Source organism: Spea bombifrons, chromosome 8 (assembly GCF_027358695.1).
Source record: "Spea bombifrons isolate aSpeBom1 chromosome 8, aSpeBom1.2.pri, whole genome shotgun sequence".
In the NCBI taxonomy this organism is placed as follows: Eukaryota; Metazoa; Chordata; class Amphibia; order Anura; family Pelobatidae; genus Spea; species Spea bombifrons.
Window position 1 is genome coordinate 1,102,367 of NC_071094.1, and position 24,565 is coordinate 1,126,931.

General features: G+C 51.8%; 5 protein-coding genes, 1 long non-coding RNA gene and 3 other non-coding genes across 13 annotated transcripts in view; 7 read left to right on the forward strand and 2 right to left on the reverse strand.

Moving 5' to 3' along the window:
* Nucleotides 1-37: 37 nt before the first annotated feature.
* On the reverse strand, nt 38-2,512 carry LOC128503662 (uncharacterized). The gene is made up of 3 exons (XR_008355275.1): nt 2,420-2,512; nt 735-923; nt 38-73 (listed from the first exon to the last, which is right to left on the reverse strand). It is a non-coding gene; the product is annotated as an uncharacterized LOC128503662 (long non-coding RNA).
* Nucleotides 2,513-2,689: 177 nt separating this feature from the next.
* On the forward strand, nt 2,690-5,664 carry RPL12 (ribosomal protein L12). Its single transcript, XM_053473827.1, has 7 exons — nt 2,690-2,849; nt 3,645-3,718; nt 3,845-3,943; nt 4,275-4,356; nt 4,628-4,714; nt 5,144-5,256; nt 5,609-5,664. The coding sequence occupies exons 1-7, from the start codon at nt 2,813-2,815 to the stop codon at nt 5,612-5,614; spliced, it is 498 nt and encodes a 165-aa protein (XP_053329802.1). The 5' UTR covers nt 2,690-2,812; the 3' UTR covers nt 5,615-5,664.
* LOC128504165 (small nucleolar RNA SNORA65) lies at nt 3,435-3,561 on the forward strand. Its single transcript, XR_008355398.1, has one exon. It is a non-coding gene; the product is annotated as a small nucleolar RNA SNORA65 (small nucleolar RNA).
* On the forward strand, nt 4,077-4,204 carry LOC128504166 (small nucleolar RNA SNORA65). The gene has a single exon (XR_008355399.1). It is a non-coding gene; the product is annotated as a small nucleolar RNA SNORA65 (small nucleolar RNA).
* On the forward strand, nt 4,398-4,524 carry LOC128504164 (small nucleolar RNA SNORA65). The gene has a single exon (XR_008355397.1). It is a non-coding gene; the product is annotated as a small nucleolar RNA SNORA65 (small nucleolar RNA).
* A 1,383-nt stretch (nt 5,665-7,047) lies between the features above and the next one.
* Nucleotides 7,048-10,109, forward strand: ZMYND19 (zinc finger MYND-type containing 19). The gene is made up of 6 exons (XM_053473823.1): nt 7,048-7,240; nt 8,291-8,350; nt 8,483-8,589; nt 8,703-8,843; nt 9,090-9,270; nt 9,445-10,109. Exons 1-6 carry the CDS (start codon nt 7,190-7,192, stop codon nt 9,586-9,588), a joined length of 684 nt encoding a protein of 227 aa, XP_053329798.1. The 5' UTR covers nt 7,048-7,189; the 3' UTR covers nt 9,589-10,109.
* Nucleotides 10,110-11,545: 1,436 nt separating this feature from the next.
* On the forward strand, nt 11,546-14,886 carry DPH7 (diphthamide biosynthesis 7). 2 transcript variants are annotated; one of them, XM_053473821.1, is made up of 9 exons: nt 11,546-11,686; nt 11,775-11,911; nt 12,138-12,225; nt 12,363-12,454; nt 12,547-12,713; nt 12,950-13,022; nt 13,204-13,269; nt 13,441-13,613; nt 14,095-14,886. In XM_053473821.1, exons 1-9 carry the CDS (start codon nt 11,546-11,548, stop codon nt 14,538-14,540), a joined length of 1,383 nt encoding a protein of 460 aa, XP_053329796.1. In that variant the 3' UTR covers nt 14,541-14,886. The 2 variants fall into 2 exon arrangements, with proteins under 2 accessions (XP_053329796.1, XP_053329797.1); XM_053473822.1 differs by having other exon boundaries at nt 14,098-14,886.
* Nucleotides 14,887-15,325: 439 nt separating this feature from the next.
* MRPL41 (mitochondrial ribosomal protein L41) lies at nt 15,326-16,959 on the reverse strand. The gene is made up of 2 exons (XM_053473828.1): nt 16,852-16,959; nt 15,326-16,095 (listed from the first exon to the last, which is right to left on the reverse strand). The coding sequence occupies exon 2, from the start codon at nt 16,068-16,070 to the stop codon at nt 15,660-15,662; it is 411 nt and encodes a 136-aa protein (XP_053329803.1). The 5' UTR covers nt 16,071-16,095; nt 16,852-16,959; the 3' UTR covers nt 15,326-15,659.
* Nucleotides 16,960-17,191: 232 nt separating this feature from the next.
* The window catches only part of PNPLA7 (patatin like phospholipase domain containing 7), a 31,227-nt gene continuing 23,853 nt past the window's right edge, over nt 17,192-24,565 (forward strand). For 2 of the 4 annotated variants that reach the window (XM_053473808.1, XM_053473811.1), the window contains exons 1-9: nt 17,192-17,297; nt 20,261-20,292; nt 20,638-20,712; nt 20,863-20,950; nt 21,587-21,669; nt 23,071-23,159; nt 23,357-23,497; nt 23,677-23,836; nt 23,954-24,034. In XM_053473808.1, the coding sequence (XP_053329783.1) occupies nt 20,263-20,292; nt 20,638-20,712; nt 20,863-20,950; nt 21,587-21,669; nt 23,071-23,159; nt 23,357-23,497; nt 23,677-23,836; nt 23,954-24,034 (747 nt within the window). In that variant the 5' untranslated portion in view covers nt 17,192-17,297; nt 20,261-20,262. Of the gene's footprint in view, nt 17,298-18,852; nt 18,914-19,988; nt 20,036-20,260; nt 20,293-20,637; nt 20,713-20,862; nt 20,951-21,586; nt 21,670-23,070; nt 23,160-23,356; nt 23,498-23,676; nt 23,837-23,953; nt 24,035-24,565 lie in introns of those variants that run through there. The other 2 variants (XM_053473809.1, XM_053473810.1) reach the window with 2 other exon arrangements.

The following is a 24,565-nucleotide window of genomic DNA, read 5'->3' on the forward strand; positions in this document are numbered from 1 at the left end:
TCACCGCGGCTCTGCGGGGGGCGCCAGGAAGTCACTCGGCGGCTGCTTGGGTGTCACCGCATGGCGTCCTCCCCTGGGGACAGACGCACAATCATTACGCGGGGTAACTGCTTTGTCCCCCCCCCGCGCCCCAACATGGCGTTTTGTAGCTGCGGATACCAAACTCTCTGTGTTTTCACCCAAACAAGTCATCGGCAGACCCAGGAGCTTCCTGAGACTCTGGAAATATTAACCCTTTAATAGCCCACTGCGAAGATGCAGTGACTCGCCAAATGTGTCACCCAAATAGCTCTACTACCAGTCGCCATGGAAACCTTGACATGTCATTATTTAATGATACACTTAATTGAGTCACCAGCATTCAAGCAGGGAGATCAACCACAACATACTGGGGGCAAAAGCACCGACTGGGAGTCTTATATATGATCCCAGCAGGGGGGGGGAATAGGAAGGAGTCAGACTGTGACCCCCATAACCTGCCCCGTCACCCAGGTATGGTGGTTGGGGGCTGCGACAGGCGCATTATACAGAGACACGAGACGCTCGATGTTGTTCGCGGTGCAAGAAATTCTGGTTTTCTTACAGCGAGACGTCAGCCCTGAGGTGATTCAGTAGGAATCAGACGCGGCGCTTCTCACCTCAACAGCGACTTCTTCCCCCCCATAACCCAGCCCGCAAGTAACACTACTGCCCCCCACCGGGGCACCTCGCCGGCCATCGCTGCTGCCACTCACCCACGCGTTTCACAACGAGATCAAAGCGCCGCCGGGAGCTTCACGACTGACACAGATCCTGTGGTGTTTATAGCTCGTGGAAATCCACCGGTGACGCCCGCGGATTATGGCGTCACGGAGCCGGTATCGCAGCCGAGGACACGCCTGAAGACGGCATCACGGGGACATTCAATGATTTGATTGGAACGCCTGGAATGAGGAAATAAACACCCAGCTCAGCCGGCCCCGGCACCCAAGGGCCACAAACAGCCGGCTGACACCAGCCTGGGTACCACGACACCCACAAAACAACTCTCCGACATGAAGAATAATTAACATCCCGGCTGCACCGACGGATCTGCTTCAGGAGAAAAACGGAATCAGGAGATCGTTACAAGAGGATGATTTACGGGCCGACGGCGGCGGCAGACGGAGCGAAACGCGATTCATTACCAACACAAACCGACACAAACCAGTGACGGCCGACTGATACAACACCAAGACCGCCCGGCACTAACACCCCAAACAAACACACACAGAGAGGGACCTCCCCCCGACCCATACAGTCACACCCAGGGTACCACCCCCCCGACCCATACAGTCACACCCGGTACTACCACCCCCCCGATCCATACAGTCACACCCGGTACCACCTCCTCCCGACCCATACAGTCACACCCGGTACTACCCCCCCGACCCATACAGTCACACCCGGTACCACCGACCCATACAATCACACCCGGTACTACACCCCCGACCCATACAGTCACACCCGGTACCACCTCCCCCCGACCCATACAGTCACACCCGGTACTACCCCCCCGACCCATACAGTCACACCCGGTACTACCCCCCGACCCATACAGTCACACCCGGTACTACCCCCCCCCGACCCATACAGTCACACCCGGTGCCCCCCCCCGACCCATACAGTCACACCCGGTACCACCCTCCCCCCAACCCATACAGTCACACCCGGTACCACCTCCCCCCGACCCATACAGTCACACCCGGTACTACCTCCCCCCGACCCATACAGTCACACCCGGTACCACCCCCCCCACCGACCCATACAGTCACACCCGGTACTACCCCCCCCCCCGACCCATACAGTCACACCCGGTACCACCTCCCCCCCACCCGACCCATACAGTCACACCCGGTACCACCTCCCCCCCACCCGACCCATACAGTCACACCCGGTACCACCCTCCCCCCGACCCATACAGTCACACCCGGTACCACCCTCCCCCCGACCCATACAGAAACACCCGGTACCACCCTCCCCCCGACCCATACAGAAACACCCGGTACCACCCTCCCCCCGACCCATACAGAAACACCCGGTACCACCCTCCCCCCGACCCATACAGAAACACCCGGTACCACCTCCCCCTGACAGTCTAAGGACATTGTTTACAAGCTGACATCACTACTTTAACCACAATGTGACACCCAAACAATGACGCCGTAACACCCCAGCACGGAGGGATCACACAGCCTATTGCCCCAGCCTGCTCCCTGCCCCTGTACTCACTGTGATGGGCAGGGCTGGCACACTGGGCACGCTGACAGGACTGCGGCTGGACCTGCACAATCACTCTACAGACACTTCCGGGTTCCCTCTATCACGTGATCCACTCCCCACACATACACACTGTCAGCTGTCTGACATCAGCTGGGAAGCCCCTCCATGTGTCAACTACCTGCCCTCCTCCGAGCACTGCAAGAGGGCACTGGCACAGGGGTAACTGCATATCCTGCAGGGTGCCACCCACATTAACCCTGGTGCTGCTGCCCGTCCGGTTCCGGAACACATTACCTCTGTACGGTCAGAGGCCTCACTCGGTGCCAGGTTTGCCATTCCCAGATGTTTTGGTTGGCAAGGGCCAGGCAGTGCCACACACAAGATGGCGGCAGTCCGTCAGTATCGCGATATCTTAGGAGCTATATTCACGGCATCGCGCAAACTCCTCCCTCTTTCTCGCCCGCTTCGCTGCTGGTTGAGGTGCAACTGTCCAATCGGTCGTCCCGAATCCGGGTTCATCCGACACCGAAACCGGTCCCAGTGAAGCGGAAACCCCTTATATCGAACCACCATGCCTCCTAAATTCGATCCTAACGAGATTAAAGTTGGTACGTGCGGGAAGTGGGAGCCGCGGGCTCCGGGCGGTCGAGCAGGCCTCAGCGGCAGGCCCTCACGGTACTTGTACGGGGAGACGGGGGCTGGGTGAGGGGCTGTACTTCTACAGCAGCATGTGTCGGGCAGTAAGGGGTATCGGTATCTGCCCCTGTGGGGGGAATTAAACTAGGAGAGCCACGTGTGCGGTTACCGGTGCATGTGTCACGGACCTGGGGATGTATCCTGATAGCGTCTGCAGGGTATGTAGCGCAGTTAGTGAGGGACTAGCGCTTTCTGCGGCTTCTCTGCAGGGTGTTGGGGTTTCCCCGGAACCAACGAGTCCTTACTCACTGGGCTAGTACAGTGGGTCAGTTCTCTCACCGGCCGAGTGTAGTACAGAACGTCATCCTATGGGTAGCATATTGTCTGCCGGTACGCGTGCAGCTGGTGGCCCGCTGGGCATTAGACCCCGGCTCGGGTAATCGTCTCCGGTGAGTTGTAGTTTTGTGCGAACCTTTTGTTAGAACCTCTTTAATATTTATTTGGTTAAAACGTGCTATTTTTGCTGCGGTGTTCCTTTGTTGCAGTGACACTAGCCACCCGCCACTATGCCAGCCTGATCCGCGTGGCTCGGTGTATTCCAGTGGTGAGCTTAGAGTAACCTCACTTCAGGAAACAGAACACTTCTCCGCGTGGAATGCTCTGTGCCGAAAGCTGAGAACAGCGTGCCCACTGGCCACCGGCCGGCCCCTCGCCGCTGTCTGGGCTTTCACGTCTTAATGTTGGCTAAACCTTGTATTTTCTTTCAGTGTGCCTGAGATGCACAGGAGGAGAAGTGGGAGCCACATCTGCTCTGGCCCCGAAAATCGGCCCTCTGGGTTTGGTGAGTTCTGTTCGTTGGGTCGGGGTTTTTAGTGCTATAAAGTGTGACAAGCTATTGATGGCATTAACCCTGTCCTGGCCCTGTCCATTGTGTAAAACATATATATATTTTCTTATTTTTTTACAGTCTCCCAAGAAAGTTGGTGACGACATTGCCAAGGCAACCGGTGACTGGAAGGGGCTGAGAATCACAGTCAAGCTGACCATCCAGAACAGACAGGCTCAGGTAATGTGGCTCTCGGATGTGGCTTTAGTAGCAGCTGTTACTTGTGGGTTGGGGTCTGGACGGGGCAAACGGGTTCGTGGATCTGTGGCCCTGTGCCCAGGGGCGGCTGGCCCGATTCAGCTTTTTAAAGCCACCCGCCACTATACAGGTCTGCCTGTGACCGGGTATATTCCAGTGGTGAGCTGAGAGCAAACCCCGTCTTAGGAAACAGAGTCCTTCTGTGTGTGTGAAGGACCCTGTGCCGAAAGATCGGGGACATACAAGGCGCCTTCGGCGTGGCGGGAGAGCCGCTTCTCCTCCATCCTCACCCCGGGCCGTTTATTTTTTGCAGATTGAGGTCGTCCCGTCTGCCTCGGCTCTGATCATTAAAGCTCTGAAGGAGCCTCCCCGTGACAGAAAGAAGCAGAAGAACAGTAAGTGCCCCTCGAGTCCCTGCGAATGATCAACACAGCCACCCGCCACTATAACAGTCTGCTGCGTGACTGCGTATAATCCAGTGGTGAGCTGAGAAGAAACCCCTTCTTAGGAAACAGGCTTATTCTGCTTGTGAATGATTCTGTGCCGAAAGACTGGGGACAAGATTTATCATCCTCTCCGATGGCCGCGGAGGTGGAATTAAACGTGTGTGTGTGTGTAAATGTGTCTGTGTGTGTAACTGTTAAGCATTGTTGATTCTTCTTACAGTTAAACACAGTGGAAGCGTCACCATGGATGAAATCATCAGCATCGCTCGTCAGATGAGGCACCGGTCTCTGGCCAGAGAGCTCTCCGGTGAGTTGATTTCTTGCACCCCTTGACGATGCCAACGCGTGTCTCTGTGCCGCATGCTGGCCGAGAGCGGCAGGTCTGGGGGTGACAGTTTCTCTGGTACAAAACTGCGGTCCCCCGCTGACCTACTGCACAATGGGCCGGTTATAAGGGGGTTCTTTAATATCCCCAACCAGACCATTTATGCTACATAGATCGGTGCGGCGCACCAGTAAGACATCCTGTCCCGGCGCTGCGTTAAAGCCCTGCGATGTCTTTTATTGTATTTGGGATGCTGGCTGCATGGGGGGGAGGGGGGGTCGCTGTTCTTTGGCGACCCGGCGGTTAAAAACGTTGCTTGCCTCTGGATTGTAAATTGTAATTAGTATTTGGTTTTGCTGTAACGCCGTTCCCTTCACCGATGACCTCTGACACGTGTCTGGTTTAATTTAGGAACTATTAAAGAGATTCTGGGGACAGCACAGTCTGTTGGCTGCAACGTTGATGGCAGACACCCCCACGATATCATCGACGATATTAACAGCGGTGCAGTTGAATGCCCAGCGGTGAGTACCCCTTTAAACCAACTGGGGGGGGGGGGCTGCACGCAGTTAACGGCCCCGGTTTCTGTCTCTCCTTACATGGGCTTTGCTGGTTGTAACATCCACCGGTGGTAATCAGCTGCATGCCTTTTGGTCCTTGGAGTTCCGCTGATCGGTCCGAGGGGTCTCGGCAGGGGCTCCGGATGGGGCTTTCATTGTGCCGTTGGTTTTGGGAGCATCTGATGGCAGATAAATGCTCGGCCCTTGATCCCTGATCCTGCCCTATATCTGGGGTCACCTATCCCTGTAATGTGTCAATTCCCTAATTGCCTTCCTGCTCTGCACCCCTAACGGAGATCTTTTTTTCTTTCTACAGAGTTAAACCTTCCATGAATACAGAAAAGAATCTTTAATAAAGAAAAATCTGAATTATTTCTTGTGTTGTGTGCTCATTTGGAAATATCCGCCGTGTCTGCAGAGCTTTTTGGGTTAGGTTGGTGATAGAACGTCCTGCAGAAGGCTGTCATCCGGATTCCACTTTATCTGTAACTAAAAGTTCTTCTGCCCCGGGGATAACGGCCTCATACAACAGATCAACGTATTCGTTAAATATAAATGATTGTAAAGGTAAAGATCTTTCCTTAATGTAAGTAGCTTTACCGACTGGCCCATTGCTCTCCCTGTTAGCCTAAAGGGGGCTTGGTGTACAATACAGATTTTGAACCCCCAGCGTGTTTGACTTCTGCGTTCGCAAATATTTTTTCGGTTTTATTTCATGACCGATGTTCACATACTAAAGGGCAATAAAAGGTTCCAGGTTGGCAGCATAGAGGAACAGTCTGCCGGAACCCCCGCTAGGTGTCACATGTGCCCGATCTGCCGGTCCTGAAAGAAAATAACAGATTGCAAGGAGGAAATTGAAAAACCAAAGTTTGTGTGTCCCGAAAACTAACGATCAGGAAGGGTCCTTCATCCAAGTTGCACTCACAACCTGGCCCTAATGGGCATCGGAGGTGCCCAGAATGATCAGTGGGGGCTGTAAAACACATGGTTTGTAATGTTGCATTATGGGGGGCTGTAAATGTAGGATGATTGGGTATTGATAAAATGCAGCTTTCTGGGTGGGAGCTGAGCCCTCTTTGTCTTGGAAGGAAAGAGTATTTTGGGTCAGTTGGGGTTTAGAGGCGATGTCCTCTGCGTGTTCTGGGATTAGGAATGATTTTGGTGATGCGTTCTGTTTCTCCGAGTCACATGTAGCTACTCCCATTCCAATCAATGTGCCGGCCTGCATGCACCTTATACACATACTACTCCCAGGAAGCCCTCTGTTTGCTTTCCATGTTGCCATGGTTACCAGCCGGGAACCAAAATGTGTTCAAAGCTAGAATGCCTTACATTTATCCAAAAGACATTCTGAGCTAGAAAAGGATGCAGGATGCATAAATAGGGACTGGGTGCTAAACTGGGACACTTGGGAGTAGTGAAAGCCATGTTTCATAACACTAATGGTCGCATGGTGCCCGCGGGTTATTAAATGTACCCTGTGCTGTGCATCTGCTGGCCCTTTAAATGTCTGACAGACGTGACATCACATTCTGGGCACAAAGCTTCCCGCGAAATTGACGTCACCAGACAGCACGAATCGCTCGCTAACCCCAGAATGTCAGAGGCCCCTTAGCTCCGCCCTTTTTGTAATCTGATTGGTCAGCCCTTGCCGGCTCTTCGTTCTAGGCTTGCGCCTGCCGTATGCTTTGATTGGCTCCTTGGCCGCACAGCGATCGGGGCCCCGCCCAGTCAGGTTGTAGACTGCGCGCGCGGCCGGGAGAGGCGGCGCGTGGCATCGCAGCGGCTCCCGCGTGCTGCACGAGCTCGGCCGGTTGGTCCTGAGGTTCCCGCGCTCGGTGTCCGAGGGGTCAGGAGAGCCACCGCGCCCGCTGTCACAACCGGTCTCCGCGACATGACGGACTTCAAGCTGGGCATCGTGCGGCTTGGCCGGGTTGCCGGAAAGGTGAGAGCCGGAGAGAGGCCATGCCGGTGTCGGCCAAACGGGAGCAGACTAAGCCCCCGAATGCTGAGGGGAAATGGGTGTAACGCGCGCTGCGCCCCTTGTTGCGAGAGGGTTAATCGCTTGCGGGGGGGCGGGGTCAAGGGCATGGGGACTGACACGCCTCCTGTGGGATGGGCGGTCCCATTCCGGCGTGGCTAGGCCTTCTGACACCCCAGAGGAGAGGGGTGGGAAAGTGACTCAACGGGTTGCCTGTCACCCTTGATACCCCAGAGGAGGGAGGTGGGACAGTGACTCCAGGGGTTGTCTGTTACCCCAGAGGAGGGGGTGGGGCAGTGACTCCAGGGGTTGCCTGTCACCCCAGATACCCCAGAGGAGGGGGGTGGGAAAGTGACTCAACGGGTTGCCTGTTACCCCAGAGGAGGGGGTGGGACAGCGACTCCAGGGGTTGCCCGTCACCCCAGATACCCCAGAGGAGGGGGGTAGGACAGTGACTCCAGGGGTTGCCTGTTACCCCAGAGGAGGGGGGTGGGGCAGTGACTGTCACCCCCGATACCCTGGCTCTGGCATGGCTGGCCCCAGCGGGAAGCAGGTGCTCAGCGTTACGTTTGCGTGTTCTGGGTGCACTTAGTGTGTAACTTAGTTCGTTAAATGGGCTGGAGTGTAAAACATGCACCTGTATAAACCCGGAGGCTGCCACGGGGCAGGTTACCCGGCAGCGCTCACCGCAGGGAGCTGGGCGAAATCTGGGTCACGTACAGAGGAGGGAGCGGGTGACACCTGTGCCGTGTTCAGACATGTTTGGAAATGCCCGGGGTGTATTTAGAGAAACGCTGCACGTCCTCCGTCTGCTTGGATCCCTTTTGCCGTAATGGTTTGATACTCGTGCCACGATCATAGATGGATTGTAAACCTGGCACATTGCACCGGCCGTCGGCACGTGGGGACCGCTCTGCCGCTGCCGGGTATGGAGGGCCGCTTGCAGATGGGGAGGTGGCTCCCGCTCCATGCGCTGTCTTTGTACCTAAACATGCGCTCTCCTCTCTCTCGTAGATAAAGTACACGCTTATTGACGAGCAGGACATCCCACTCGTGGATAACTATTCTTTCGAGGTAAGAATGCTGGGACTCGTGGCCCTTCTCTCTGCCCGCTGTCTGCCCGTCACGCTGCTGAAGCCGTCGCTGGCACGAGACTCCTGCGCCGGCAGCGCTTTTGACCGCTGACGATGTTCTCCTCCCTTTCAGGCTCGCATGGAAGTCGATGCAGACGGGAACGGCGCAAAGATATTTGCCTACGCGTTCGACAAGTACAAAGGCAGAGGCTCTGGCTGCTTTCTTCACGAACTGTTGTGGTGCGTAGGAACGGGTTATGTTTGCCGTTAATCGCTTGCCCTGATCATGTGACGAATGCCTGTTGAGGTCCTTCACTTCGTTTGGTGTTGATTAGGAGTTTTGCAACTTTCAGGCAAAGACACAAAGGGGGGATCGCACCCGGATTTCAAGTGGTCCATCTAAATGGCATCACCGTCGATAATCGGTTGGATAACCTGCAGCTGGTTCCGTGGGGCTGGAGACTCGAGAAGGAGGAAGTTTCCAGCAAGCAGAGGTAATTGAACATGTGCTCAAGAGGGTGATAGATAATTGGAAGAGCCTCCCAGCAGAAGTGGTAGAGGGTAATACAGTGAGGGTATTAAACATGCATGGGACAGACATACGGCTCCTGAATCTAAGACGAGACCAACGACTGATTAAGGTTTGAGTCTTTACAGCAGGAGAAACGGGCGACTCGCCGGGGGCCGATCTGCTGACGGGGTCTGGGTTTCCGTGTTGATTGGGTTACCTTCTGTTGCAGGGAGCAGTCTCTTTATTGGCTCGCCATACAGCAGCTCCCCACCGACCCCATAGAAGATTTATTCCCCCTGCTGAACGTCACGCGCTGTTACAACGCCAACGGAGAAGTCGTCAGGGAGGAAGAGAATTCTTGCACTTATTACGAATGCCATTACCCTCCGTGCACCATGATGGAGAAGCAGGTACGACAGTCACCGGAGTACAAACTCGCCTTATAACGGTGCATGCGATGCGTCCTATCCCTCTGCGGGATCTGAGTATGCAGGGAGCCGCGTCACAGCGGTCTCATTCGTTGGTGCTGAACGTCCTTCACTTGGCTTCAATAATGAAATCCCCCTTTTTTTTCTTCTTCGTAGTTGCGTGAGTTTAATATTTGCGGGCGATGCCAGCTCGCCCGGTACTGCGGCACGCAGTGTCAGCAGAGAGACTGGCCCACCCATAAAAAATCCTGCGCGGAGAAGATCCGAACTCTGCAGAACGAGCCGGAACCGGAGCGGTGATCCGCGTGATCCAGGACCCCAGCGACTATGCTCCGGTCTTGCCACGAGATCAGGATTTTGCACGGTTTACGGCCGCCTGGTCGGAGGAACCAGAGGCACTGAAGAAATTCCTGCGATGCTTGAGTGGACAGCGAGGCCGCGTCGGACCGGGCGCCTCGCGCTGCGACTGCCAGGGAGAGGACGCCTCCAGTCCAGCGTTATGTCTTCAATCACAAGGACTACTGTGAACGCTCCGACCCGGGGCTTCTAATTTATGTTTCTCTTTGTAAAGTCAGCGTACAGAGGGGGGGTTTTGTTTTTTATATATAAATATATTTTGAGGTTTTTGGGAAGTGATCTCGGTGTCCAAAATGAAACAATTTTTGGCCTTTTTGCAGTTGGTTTTATTTGCCTTTCCATTCATTGCAGAAGAGAGTAAAACGGATGGGGTAACAGTTCGGGGGGGGGGCAGGGCTCTGAACATCTAATGCATGGAAATGTTTGTAAAATAAAGTTAATGGTTTCGACTCCTTTCCGCTCCTCGATGAACCGCCTGCCCTTCGTTTGATCCACGCTTTCCTAGTAAGAAGTTGTCCAGCGCCCCTAGTGGTCGTGAGGTGCGAATGCGATCTGCTGGTAGAGCACCATCCCCTCTCACGGGGGAGTTTGTAGAGGGAACATAAAAAGGACAGCCTTCCATAAATGCCTCCCTTCCCTTCAATGCCTCAGCTACGGGAAACCACTGGGGTGGGTGGAGTGGTGTGTGATGTGGGTGGTGCTGTGGTGTTGGTGGGTGGAGCTGGGCCCGTTTTGGTGTGATGTTGGCTGGGGTATAATTTAGGATGAGGCGTGGGTGTATACGTGAATTTACCCTTCTCAGGGTCACACACACAGGATCTGACCCCGTCTTACCCCCCCCCCCGATGAAATAAAGACTCCCAGTTTGCGTTTGCGCCCATTATGTAATGGGAGAGATCCCTGCTTGATTGCAATGATTGGTGTATCTAAATACTGAAACAAGGTTTCCATGACAACAGGTATTAGAGCCACATGGCTAACGTATTTAGTCACTTTCTGATTACCAATAACGGTTTCAGGCTCTGCCCACTTAAGATGGTCCCAGGTGTGGTGGGTGGTACTCCATAGAATTGTGGGTGGAGTTTGGATGTTTTTAGCGCTTGGCACTTTGAATATTTTGAAATAATCTATAAATACCACGTCATAATTGCCCCTCCACAAAGGGTATTAAGACCCTTGAACACTACTTTTTATAATAAGGCAAATAGTGCAATATCAGCTACAAGGAAACACAGGGGGTAGATTGTGTAAACTGCCCTCAGGTAACAGCCCCCACTCCAGAGCAGGGGCAGACCGGGGGGGCGACGAAAAGAAACAGAGAGAGAGAGAGAGCGGCTGCTTCTTAGGGTAGAAGGTGATTGGTGGAGAGGCCTGTCAGTCAGCGTGACGTGGCCTTACAGGATGCCGGATGTAATTACTGAGGCAGGAAGTGGAAGCTGCATGGTGAGTGCACACTGCACAGAAAGGTAGCTTGGCTGGGAGCAGCAGTATTTAGACTGCACTCAGCCCTATTGCTATGAAATTCTATACATTTAGAGAGATTCCCAAATTTACTATTTTTAATATTATTATTATTATGCCTGAAAAAAACTAACATATTTTCAGACAGTTTATTACATTGGAGTGAGATCAGAATAAATCACTGAGTTTGGCAGATAATTATATTAATCGAAGTATTATTTGTGTGGTCTGTGTTTAACACTTTGTGTGCCAGAACCCCATGAAGCAGGAAAAAAATAACAGCGTAGATTAATTTAACCAAAAACATGCTTAGAATTCCCCTCCCCTGGTTTTTTTTCTTATATTAGATTTTTTTGTGACTCAGTATTATTACGGCGCGCGTCATTGGCCAGCCGCAGGGGTGATACGCGTTGTTCCTTCCCGTTCAGGAGGTTTGGAAATGGCGGTGAGATGCAAGACTCAGACGCTGCAGGTTATAGACACGGAGTACAGCGCCGACGCTGCGGAGTGGTGTCCCCTCGACGGCTGGAGTAATATCCTGGCGTGTGGAACGTACCAGCTGAAAAAGCCAGACGGCGGGGTGGGTAGATGTCCTGACGCTGCCATGGCTTCTTGAAGCAAGCCTCGTGGTCTGGCTCTGCTGTCTAACACGCTGTCTCTCGTTACAGTCCGGCGAGCAGGAGAGCGACAGTCCGCACACGCGGCTTGGGCGCCTGTATCTGTATCGCTTCTCTCCAAACCAGCCGTTCTCTCCGGTGACTGAACTACAGAGGATGGAAACGGCTGCCATACTGGACATGAAATGGTAACGAGGGCCAGAATTCGGCTGCATTCAGAACTGTTACGGTTAATCTGGCGCACGGTCGCTATAATTAAAGTTCATTCCGTAGGGTTCTTGGTCATTTGATCGGCACCTACCGGTTGCCTCACGGTTAACGAATCAGACAGTTTGCTGAGAGGCGCGTAAAGATCTCGCAGGAACTTCCAGGAGTTCAGTGATGATGTCACCCGGTGTGTTTTACCCATTTTAGGTGCCACTTGCCGGTAGCAGACTATCCCACGCTGGGTGTTGCCGATGCAAAGAGCTCCCTGGGATTGTACCGGCTCAGAAGCGGTAAGGTAAGTGCCCATCATGCGCCGTAGCGCAGGTTTACCGTATGGCTCGTTATTCCATCATGCGCGACGGATCCACAGAAGGATCTTTAACTCTTGTTTGTCCTTCGCGCCTCTGACTTCAGGCTCTGTTGTTTCAGTAGGAGAGCTGCAGGGTGGAACCCGTCTGTAGCCTTGGCCTTGGAGACGAGTGTCTGGCTCTGTCTCTTGACTGGTCCTCTGGGAGAAGAGAGAGGTGAGACCACAGTGTTCTCTCTTTCGAACGTGAGCGCTGCGCAGGGATTGTGAGACATTGACTGCTCGACCTTTTGTCTCCGTCTTACGCAGCGGGTGCCCTCTCAAGATAGTCTGTAGTGACTCCAAGGGTAGGTTGAGCCTTCTGCTGGTGGAGGAATCGGCACCATCCCTGGACATCTCGTGTCAGTGGGAAGCTCATGAGTACGAGGCGTGGATAGCTGCCTTCAACTACTGGAGCCCTGATGTGGTTTACTCAGGTGGGTGCTGCTATTTTCTAAGAAGGGAGTGAAGTGCTAATCTCCCGTGAGTCTTCACTTGACCAGCCAAGCTCCACCATCCTGACTATAATTCTCCAATGCGCCGTCGAGTACCATGGGAGTTTTGGTCCCAACAGTTGGAGAGGGACCTCTGGTGCAGCAGCCCTTTGCGAGGCCGTTCTTGTTCTCCTGGCTGCGCATCTCATGATCCCTCTTCTCATTGATTTGGGGTCTAGGTGGAGATGACTGTTTGCTGAAGGGCTGGGACACCAGAACTCAACCGGACAGCCCCATATTCACCAGCAGAAGGTAAGTGTCATAATGCTGTGGGACGAAAGACCTGTTGAGATTGTGCTTGGATTTTACTCTCTATGAAGGTACCTGGAGATGATGGGGGGGGGGGTTGGGGGGGTCACCGCTTTCTCGTTGGTGATAGGCGCGGGTTACCCTGGTTTGAATCTGTTTTTAGAACGTATGATCTCCCCACCAGGCACTCAATGGGAGTCTGCAGCATCCAGAGTAACCCTCACAGGGAGAACGTGCTGGCAACAGGAAGGTGAGAAGTCGCTATCTTCCAGTCTGTGAGGCTGATGGGGGCAACAACCCCGGCTAGAAGCCTGAAATTGATACCCTTTAAAACGTAGTAACGGCTTAACTGTAGGGATGAGACCCGCGACCATCCCTTATGTCTTTGGATGTAACCATATCGTTTCCTCTGCACTGCCAGCTACGACGAGCACGTCCTCCTGTGGGATACGAGGCAGATGAAGAGACCGACGTCCGACACGCACGTCCAGGGTGGTGTGTGGAGGCTGAAGTGGCATCCTAGCCAGGGAAACCTCCTGCTTGCAGCCTGCATGCACAACGGCTTTCACATCCTGGACAGCGACCACCAACCGGGTAAAGAGAGGGCAAAATAATCCTGAACATCGGAAGTGTCTCAAGTACTGCACCGGACGGCCCACGCGCTTTCCAACGTTCAAATGAGCAAACCTAAAGCCCATTAATCATTACAGCCTATATTACCTCTATACAGTCTATAGCAGCATCACCCGCAGCCTCTCATGTAGGTTACATTATAAAGGCCCAGCCTCTAATTACTGTCTGCAGGTGAAGCTAGCGGGTGAACACCTAGGACCATACTGAGTCCTAAATACCTTCCTTATAGGAGTCTTCTCTTGGTGGGGTGCATGCTGGGTCCCCTAACCGCCTACCTTCTGCTAGTTGGCCTTTGCTAGTATCCCGCTAGCCTCACTGGTTGTTCTCATTGCTATTTATTTTTTCACCCCTGTGCTTTAGGGAGACTTGGGCACTATTTAGTTTTAACGCTGTTCCTTTCTTACGGTTGGATCTAATACTTGTTTCTTTTCTCCGCCGTTAGAAGAATGTGCCGTCCTGTCATCTTACGTTCTGCACAACTCCTTGGCTTACGGTGCAGACTGGTCCAGACTGCGTCCTCAGGCTTCCTTACTAGCTAACCAGGATCCGACGCCCCCCCAGCCCGGCGGACCATCCAGGCTGAGCAGTTCAGATAGTAAAGTCCACAAGATGGACGGCGCTACCCAGAACCTGAAGATTTTCTATGAGTCCCCGACGGCCAGCTTTGACGTGGTCATTGAGGATGACAATGGAGAGTATGTGCCTGACTCATGTCCGGAGAAGAAAGAGGCTCCGTCGGCTGCTCTGGAAGGCCAGTCTGACTCTGCCGTGGCCACTGCCTGCGAATATGGGACTCCAGAGAGCAGCCTGGTGGCTACCTGTTCATTTTATGACCACGTTCTCCATGTCTGGAGGTGGGAATCCCAGAGATCTCTGATAACAGAGTGACTCCCAACTCCAGCCTGACCAAATATTATTCAGAGACACTGCGACACTTCATATAACGTATGTTAAGGAGCACACTGTGGCTTATCCAGGTCTTGGCCTGTTTTACCTGCATTTAACGACGGAAAATTCTGGACACTTTAATTCTGATATATCCTGACAGGCGGCTCGCATGTTCTAAGCCCAGCTTAGGGCAGCTACCATGGTTACAAAATGCACAGATTAGAAAGAACTAAATCAGGTTCCTTAAGCAATAATGGCAGAGATAGAGAAAGGTCTATCTGTATATTTTCCATATGTGCTATAGACAGCTGTTTTAGTTATTACAGGTTCATTGATCTACCTCCTTCCGCCAAGCCACAAGATACCTGCCTGTCGGGTCTGCTGGGCCCTCATTTTTACTCTATTGAATAAATCCCCTGTACGGTGCAGTTTAAGCAAGCTCCGCCGGAGAGAGGTGGCATGGAGAGTAAGTAAGCATTGATTTGAATCCTCTGGCTGTTACTCACGTCTGATGCCAAAGCAAAATTTTAGTTTGTTTTAGAGAGAACTTTTACCGTCCGCTTTTATCAAAACTAAAAAGATTTTTTTTCCAGTGTAATTATCTTGGGGATATTTAGTTTAAAAGGGAACTTTTTTTTTCCCTTATGGAAGCTGAAAAAAGTATCAATGTCCAGTAAGGGGTCTGCTACTCTGCCCAGCCTGGCTGGAGGGACTGCATCCTGAAACCTGAGCTTTATAAATGTACATTTATCATCGGGATATGAAAAAAATGCACAACAAATAGATTTTTCTGACTTAAAAGCCACCTTTTTTTAATGGTTTAAGATTTTCTTTCTAGAGCACCATCAATGCATTGTATCTTCTGGCACCTAAACAGTTAATTCATCATGGCTGCCAGAACGTAGCTTTGATGCTAAACACCAGCTTGTACAGCAAGTCTTATAAATGAAATCATGTTTCACACCCTAGAAACGTTACTGTATCACAAGACATCTATTTTATGAATAAAGACCACCGGAGTGCACAGTCCTTTACGGGTCGTTTATTTAGAAAAGGTTTGCGTTACAGGAGGGCTCTTCGCGGTTTCTGAAGGATAACGTACAATTCCCTATCGGAATGTTATTGGACGTAGTTTTTAGGATACAGCTGCACCAGCTTTTCCTTCTGAGATGGTTCAAACCCGTATTTCTGCAGGTTCTCTGGATCGAAGTTCCCGTCTTTAATGTCTTTTTCTATCTGTCCGGCGACGGTTTCTGTAAAGAGTCTCTTGGCGGTCATCGGCTCCTCGCTGCCCGGCGGAGCTTTGTAAGATACATACGGTTTCAGTTTAAAGCCGGTTAGATCGGGGACCACGAACTCCGGAATCATTTCTCTCACTTTGATAAATTTGCCGCTGGAGGTCAGGAAGCCGGCCTTCTGGACACCTCTCGCCTTGTTGTTGTACGATTTGGGTCCTCGTTTGCTCGTAGTAGCAGCCATTCTGTCGGCCCCACGCACCAGACCTCGTACAAGATTGCTTAGTACTCCCATCTTTGGAACATGCGCGAGGACGACTCTGGCAAAGTTAAAATGTATTAAATCAGGGAGGAGGACTTGGTGAAAAAATGAACAGTTCTGAACAATTGAAATGTAATCATTTGTATAACGGAATAAAACATCTGCCACTAAAGCGACCGACGTGAAGAGTAACCGGATATCTAACGGCGCCTCAAAAACCGGGCACTCAGGTCTACAAGCCGGATCCTCTCCGTAACCACCTTCCCAGGGGAGGATGGGAGGGCAGATGAATGAGTCGGGGTCTATCGCTCTGATTAATACCCCTTACCCCTAAGGGGTCCTGTGACCGGCTCCATTAGGATACGATTTACGTGGACGTCATGAAAGTCAATAAATACAGTGCACAGGGTTCCATCAGCATTCCGTATTCTAGAAATGTATCTCCCCTATACTATTTAATAAGATAGGAGCCGAGGCTCAGTGGTATAGCTGCCATCTATCCTGATTCCCAATGTCACATTCGGGGGGTTTCTGAAGACTGTAACTGAATTACAAGATCCTTGGATTAGGAATGAAGCCCCTAAAGATAATAGTGCAGGAGTCCCTGGTCAGCACTGGCAATCACATGGTGTTAGGGGCAGGCAGCTGCCAGTACCCCAGCTTCCGTGGACTACAACTCCCACCACGCTCAGCCTGACATTCAGGAGCTGCAGGGCCAACATATTCAAAGGCTCATGCTAAACAGGACAGTGGTAACTCCAAATTAACCCGTCATCCCCAGCAGAGAGATAGTTAAACACCTTGCCCCCCTCACCTTCACACTCCACGCTCAGTCGCAGGGAGAACACGTCACTTCCGCCTGTCAGCTGTCACCGCTCTGCTCTTACGCGAGCGTCTATTTCCGCGCGTGCCTGGCCTCGCTCTGGTAAATAATTATATGAAAAGCAAAGCGCCCGGACGCTGATTGGTTCATTGGCTTCACTTTTGTACCGTGACCCTGATTGGAGGTTCTTGTTCACCCCACCCCTCTTACGTGCGGCAGTTGTGACTGCAGAGCTCATCCTTGTAGCAGGAGGCAGCTTGGGGCAAAGTCAGCTTCACAGCAACTCTGTGATTGGACAGGATTCTGACTCAAGTAACCAGTTAGAGATTAGCGATAGAAGCGATCACGTGACAGTGCCTGGACGGGGCGGAGTCATAGAGGGGGCAGCCGGGTGACTGGAAATATCGCAAACGGGACGGGGCCGTGAGGGACAGTTAGTGAGTACCGAATAACCGAATGCCGAGTATGCGCACCGGGTGACCGAATACTGGGTGTGCGCTGTGTGTGTCAGGGAATGCCGTGTGCGCAGGCTGTTGTTGTTGTTGTTGTTGTTGTTGTTGTTGTGGTGTGTTCTGTCTGTGTGTGTGGGGACTGCCTGTGTCAGTGTGTATGTTTGTGTACACGGCCTTTGTTTGTGGGGCCTGTGTCAGTGTGTGTGTGTGTGTCAATGTGTGTGTTTGTGTACACGGCCGTGTCAGTGTATGTGTTTGTGGGGCCTGTGTCAGTGTGTGTGTGTGTCAATGTGTATGTTTGTGTACACGGCCTGTGTCAGTGTGTGTGTGTTGGGGCAGCCTGTGGTATTTGTCACCATGAAGTGGGGTACAGTGACCATGTTGTCATCATAAGGTGTGTGGTCTCTGGGGACGTGCTCTGCGGGGGAGTGGACTGCCTGTGTTGGTTTCAGCGGGGGTGGGGAATAAGGTCGGGGCACTGCCTGCACCGGTTTCCGGGGGGGTCATGGAACGGCCTGCGGGCGACTGCTGTGCTGTTTAGGAGTCAAATAGCCCGGACTGCTCATTCCCTCGCATGGCTACAGCTTTAAATATTAATGCTACTCGTTGGGAGCCCCCGGTGGGAGCGGGAGATGCCCTTGATCGCTCTTGAAACCCGGCCAGCCCTGATATATAATTACAGAGCGTCGGGAGATTATTCGCTGGACTCGAGCCTGTCCGACCTGGGTCTTCAAGAGGCGAGGCGTGCGACCCGGGTAACAAGCCCTCTCCCCTTCGGTATATTAAATGCGTTGGGGCTTTCAGAGGGCAAATCTGGCCCGTGGTCCTGCCCCGTCCGTCGGCTGGATCGTCCCCTTCCAAAATAATTCACGGTGGCGTTCCTCCTTCGGTGACCTTCTCGTCCTGCGGGCTTTGGCCACACGAAGCCGCGTCTTCCGAGGGATCTGCGTGATAAATGGGCTTCCAGTTTATTGAAACCCCATAAAAAAAATTAATAATAAAAAAACTTTATTAAAAAAGACAATCGATTTAGCAGCCGTTAGAGGGTCCTCCTGAGTCATATGATAGCTGAGAGGTCCCTTTAAACCTACCCGGTGTCTCTCTTGTGAAATGCGTGGGGGGATTCTGCAGAAATGTGAAACTTTTTTGCTTTCTGGTTTGGGAGTTTTTGGGAAGACTCCGCGGCACGGCGGGGCTTTCAGACGGGTAATCAGGAATCGGCTGACGATGAAAGGGACGATTGGGAGCGTGTGACGTGGCTCGGCGCGGTAGGAGGAAACCACGGCCTCAACCCGCTGGTTACACGTATGACCTCGCCAGTAACGAAAAGCTTACGTTTCATGGGTTTTTATTGCGTGATCCTGATAACCTTTTCTTGTTAACCCCTCGTCGTTGTGAGCGTGCGAGTTATTCATTCTCCGCCTTGTCTTATTGCTCTTCTCTCTAACATTTCGTGCCCCCCCCGCTGACCTCTGCTCCTGAATAACAGCCGTTTCTGTCTCTCTGTCCCTAACGCTTGCCCTGTCCCTGCAACCTCTAGCTCTGGATTTAAAGCCACTTTGTGTGACCTGCAAGCTCTACTCATGCCGTCCCTCGGAGAGGTAGGTCGGCTCCTTCCTAACGTGGCGTCCTGCTGCTTACCCTCCTCAATTACCCGGCGCGTTTCGCTTGCTGCTTCCGAGGGCTGTGAAGGGTACAAAGAACGTGCTTCATGTTTTACAATATCGAGAACTCGTTGGACCTTCCAAGCACCAGGCAGCTATAGGGGGTATGAACAGGGGTATTAACCGTTTCGGGACTCGCTGCTAGGAGCCCAACTAGGGTTATATCCCTCGATCAAAGCGAAACAGCACATCGATCCGAGCCCAGGGGCCAATTCTAGTAGCCGGGGGGTCGGCTCCTGGGATTTTCCAGCCCCGCTTGTCGTGTTTTGGCTGCTGTTTTCGGGTTTGTTTTCCTGTTCCGCGGGACGTTGTGTTCCCTGCGATGTTCTGCGGATCCGGGGGTTGTGTAACCGGCTTTGTTGGTGACATTTGTCTGAGAGGTTCCCTTTTTTTTGTGCCACTAATCGCTCCGTTGCCAAAAAGCCGAGGGGACTGTTTGCTTTTGTCTTAAAGCCCAGATGAAATATTATAACCTGGAGCTCCGTGCCCTGCGGAGACGGGTCAGATATTATTATTATTATTATTGTTATTGTTATTATGCTGTCTTTAAAATATTAATAATAAATGGTTAAATGTATTTACCTGCTTCTGGAGTCTAAACGTCGATTGCGCAGGAACAATAGAAAGCGATGTCCGGGTAATAAGTTAAAGGGACCCGGAATGCTCAGCAAACAGTTGTTATTATTGTATCGGGATCCGCAGATCGTTTTACTGAACCCAAAGTCCGCGGAGTGAGCGCAGGCTTCTCGGGTCCCTCCCTGTAATAAAGGATCGGGTCAGTCATGTGATACGGCGATCGCGTTAAACCCGTAATGTCTTTTCCATGATGATTTTCTATTATGCCGTCTGCCTCTGTATCATAATTTTGCCCCCCCACACACACACACAGTGACCTGGTTTGGGTGGTACACGGACACATCGGGGTTTACCCCTGCCCCCTGTAAATGTTCAATTTAGGTCAAAAAAGAAAGATATTATTATTATTAATAAAATATATTACTTTAAACAAAAAGGCAAGCAAGTCCCCTCTGGCGAGTGCTGCCAATTCTTATCCCCCCGGTAAGTTTCTCGGCTGTTGCCGCTGCGGTCGGAGGAACGGCGCGCCGCTCGGCCCTTGGTCTCGGGTTAGTTCCTGCTTAGCTGGGTTGTTTTTTTGCGAAACGCAGACGCGCAACATGCTAAATCTCTGCTCCGCTGTGATGTGACCGGCCCGGGCGATTAATACGCGTTCTATCTGTGTGTCCGGACCGGTCCTCCATAATAACTCTCTTATTCTCTCTGCAGATATGGCTGATGAGAACAGCAGCTGCCTGGAGGTAACGTGTGTGTTTAATACTCTTAAATAACACTCTTTGTGCTCTCTGATGGTCAGCGCTGTGCGGTTTTGGCTGCGGTCTCTGTGAGATCGGGGGCTCGGTGCTCTCTCTCTGAGACCCTTCTCACCCAGAGGCGGTGCAGACTGCCGTCTGCTTTCCAGCCGTGTTTAATAGGCGTTTGCTGTTGCTGGGAAGCCGCGTGTCGGACTTTGCATATTTGGACAGAGATGCCTAATAACCACGAGGATACATTAATGGTCTTTAAAGCTAAATTTTACCGAAGATGCTTTGAAATGTAGCCGGCAGATGCCGGGGATCTAACCGTCTCGTGTCCTCTTTGTTCAGCCGACCTTCTCCATCGGCGTAGACCTGAGAAACCGAGTCCTGCAGTTTGTGGAGGAGAAGCTGCAGACCACAATGGTAAGACGCTTGTGGGAGAGCGGCGGGCGCTGCCGCAGTTCTTGGGTTTGTTGCTTACCTGGTCTGTGACGCGTATCCGGTACCCATCAAACCCGGCACGATATACTAGCCCGCTGTTAACATATACTCTTTCTCTTGTTGGCCATGAAGCTGACGGGCATCGTCATCGGAGCGGCGGTTGCCATATCCCTTATTGGGGTCATCGTGTTCATCGTCTACAGGAGGTTCAGGCTTTCCAGTAAGTGCCTTATTTACTACTGTGACTCCATATTGTGCATTTCCATGTTGAAGCCACCGGGTCCTGGAGTCAGATTGGTCTCGTAGAAAGTCTTTCCTTGCCTGCGATTTCACCGTGGGTTGGGGGCGCCGCGTGTCCCCGCTGGGAACAGGTTGGGGGGGGGGGATGTGGCACGTAAGTGGTTTTGCGCTGCAGAAGAGGCCAGGACAGGACTTTTCACACAGACTCCTCGCGTATCATTATCAGTATCCTAAACCCATAAACAGACCTTCCAGTTACGTTTATTACGTGACTGGATCTGGCTCAGCTTGGGCCGGACGCTCGCAATTATCTCAGCAACGAAATCTCTCCCCGACAGAACCGTGCAGAATGTTTTAATAATGAGCTGTAATCGCCATCTGGCAGCCGGCTGATCTCCGCTTCCATTAGCAGCCGAGTTCTGCGGATAAAATTCACAGCGGAGATCCAGAGAAAAGGGACTTTGACTTATTTACTCTGCCCGATGTGCAGCCCCATATGCAAATTACTTTCTATACTATACTGATTAGATGCTGTTTATGTAATATTGTCCACAGATGGGACTATAATAATGTAATGTGGCCCTGAATGTTACGAATGTCTAATGTCTTATTGCAGAGCAGCAGCAGCCAGAAGTTCCCCGGTACCGGTTCAGGAAAAGAGACAAAGTCATGTTTTACGGGCGGAAGATAATGCGGAAGGTTTGTGCGATGAGGGTCTCCTTGTCCCCTCTACAAGCTTTGGTGCCTTTTATTGGGAATATGTTTTCTGCTTATTCTGGTGTCTCTGTGATGTCATGTACCGGTCGTGTTGTTTTAAACGTATTCGCTGACCTTTCCCGAGCTTTATTGATTAAATAAATTCTCTGTAGCCGAGCGTAGCTCTCGTCCCAGCCGTAGCCCTCCTGCATCCTTCGTAATGGAGACCCCCGGGGTCTGCCCTGCCGCGCCGGGCTCGTGTCATCCAGGTAAGTAGACCGAGGCCGGCAGGCTCTCACTGGTCTTGGCGTGGGGCAGAATGACTCACAGCCGCCAGTGTATTAAATCTGGCGATACGGCCCCGGGGGGCCCATCGCACCATCAGATCCGAGTTCCTGAAAGGCTGAGTGGGATTGAAATCGTGTGAATTGGCAAAATTAACCTGTAAACTACAAAACGGCAACTTCTGAAGTCCAGACTTCTGGATACTGTCTGTGAATGCGCTGCATAAGTGACTATTAAGCAAAATCACGCAGTAAACCGAAGCGCTGGGGCCAGTCCACCCCGGGGTAACTCAGCTGCCCTGTATCAATGCAGTCTCCTCTCGCCTCTGGCACTGAAAAGGTTAAGACGAGGACGACCCAGCTGGTACCTCCAGCTATTGGTGCGTTATAGAGTCATCGATTCCCAAATCCTCACCCCGCTGGGAGCGTCCATTAAGCCGTGACTCATTATTCCTCCCCTGTGAGAGAACCCGAAGAGCTTTGGTAGGAGGGATCTGCCCCGGAAAGCGCAGATCTGCCAAGATGTAGATTTCTAATACGAACTTCATCACAGGGTTCACTAAATAAAACCATGGAGGTAAATAGTACTTCGCTCGCTGTAAGCGGAAGCCGTAAGTCCTCATCTCCTCCAAGGCAGATTCAGGCATGTGCCGGTTGCAGGTGGTCTCGCCGCGCCGTGGGGGCTCTGGTTTATTGTAACGAAAACCTTTCTGCCAGATACTGGATGTGCTTGCAATGACGGTAAATGTTGCCACTTGCGTTGCTCATTTACCGCCAGCAGGTGGCGATAGTGACGCAGACTTTGCCCCGAGTAGAGGTCAGTTATCGGTAAAAATGGGATATTTAATGTTTTTTTTAATACAATAAAAAAACGGGCTCAAAAATGGATAAAGCTGTAATGGCTCAAGAGTTGAGTTTGATTCCTTTTATTGGGCCAACAATAAATAAGGTTACGTTTGGGATCTCTAGAAGAAGAGACCTCTGAGGTCCTGAAAGCTTTTGGAGTTGAACCTCTTTTTCTGTGTTGCTCCCGATGTGTATTTACAGTCAGGTGTAACAGATTAACCGTTATTCACTTCTGAATAATTTCTGAATAATCGCTGCTGTCCCGTTCTCGCAGGTCACTACTCTTCCAAACACTCTGGTTGGGAGTACGGTTGCCAGACCCCGGAGTAGGAAGCGAACCCGAGTCCTGACTTTGGCCAAAAGGTAAGTAATCTCGCAAGGACCCCTCTCTATGGGAAACCTACCTCCACAGCTTTAAATGCACCCTGCTATTTGGGCAACTGTAGAGGAGTCCCTACCCATCTGGCGCCCTTTTGCCAACGTGTTGGAAAGACCAGGATCAGCTGTTGGGTTGCCGAGGGACATCTCCGCAGCGTTCGGCTTCTTCTTTCTGTTTTCAGAATACTCCGTTTTAAGAAAGAATACCCCACGCTGCAGAAGAAGGAGCCGCCGCCGTCGCTCCTGGAAGCAGATCTCACCGAGTTTGACGTGAAGAATTCTCACTTGCCCTCTGAAGTTCTCTACATGCTGAAAAATGTCAGGTACGAGCTACAATAACCACGGCCCCCCCCGGCAGCTGTGTAGAACCGGCGGCCTGTTACTAGACCTGTGCTGCACGACATCGAGAAGCGTTCTCGTTACCGGCCCTTCTGGAAACACACGCTTTAAGCGCCCCCCGTCCAGCGCTCGGCTGACTTCTCCCCTCTCTGACCTCCGGCAGGGTGCTCGGTCACTTTGAGAAGCCTCTGTTCCTGGAGCTTTGCAAGCACATGGTGTTCGTGCAGCTACACGAAGGGGAGTACATCTTCCGCCCGGGGCAGCTGGATAACAGCATCTACGTGGTGCAGGACGGCATATTGGAAGTCTGCATTCAGGAGAACGTAAGTGAGCATGCGCAGGGTATATGGGGTAACTTCTGTATCTTGGTGGTCAAAAAAAGCCCCTTATTTGATCACCCTGCTTATTGTCCTATAACAGACGTGTGTTTTGCTTTGCAGGACGGGAACGAGATGGTGGTGAAAGAGGTTCCCCCTGGAGACAGCGTCCACAGTTTGCTCAGCATTCTCGACGTTATAACCGTGAGTTCAGTGTTTACGATGATGTCATAAAATGCATGACGCGGGGATGGCGATAACCCTGCGTACTTATGGTACAAAACTGGGAAAATAGTGTTTTAAAAAATGGTATTCAGCTTATGTATCTTGTGCTTAGAATAGACTATTCCCATGATGCACCGACTCCCTCTTCCTGATTGGTTGCTTTAAATTTGTTTCATAGCGCAGACCATGTGTGTCCAAAACCCCTTCAAAATAATCAGTCCCTTGGCCAATAGGCTGAATGCACGCTTATAGATATTTTTTATATAGAATATTTTTAGTGCTGTAGTGCAGTTTGGGTGAAGGAACCTTGTTGAATATATATTTTTTTAAATTGATTAACCTTTTGAGTGCCAGTGCAGTGCAGAGCCGGCGATGAGGTCAGATAGAGGAATACGTTCCCTGTCTCGCTCCCCGTCTTGCGCAGAACGTGCCCTGCAATCTGAATTTAATTCCGGGCTGTCTGCTCCCTGCGGACTCGCGTTCTCTGCTTCTGCCCCGGGGAGTTTTCTT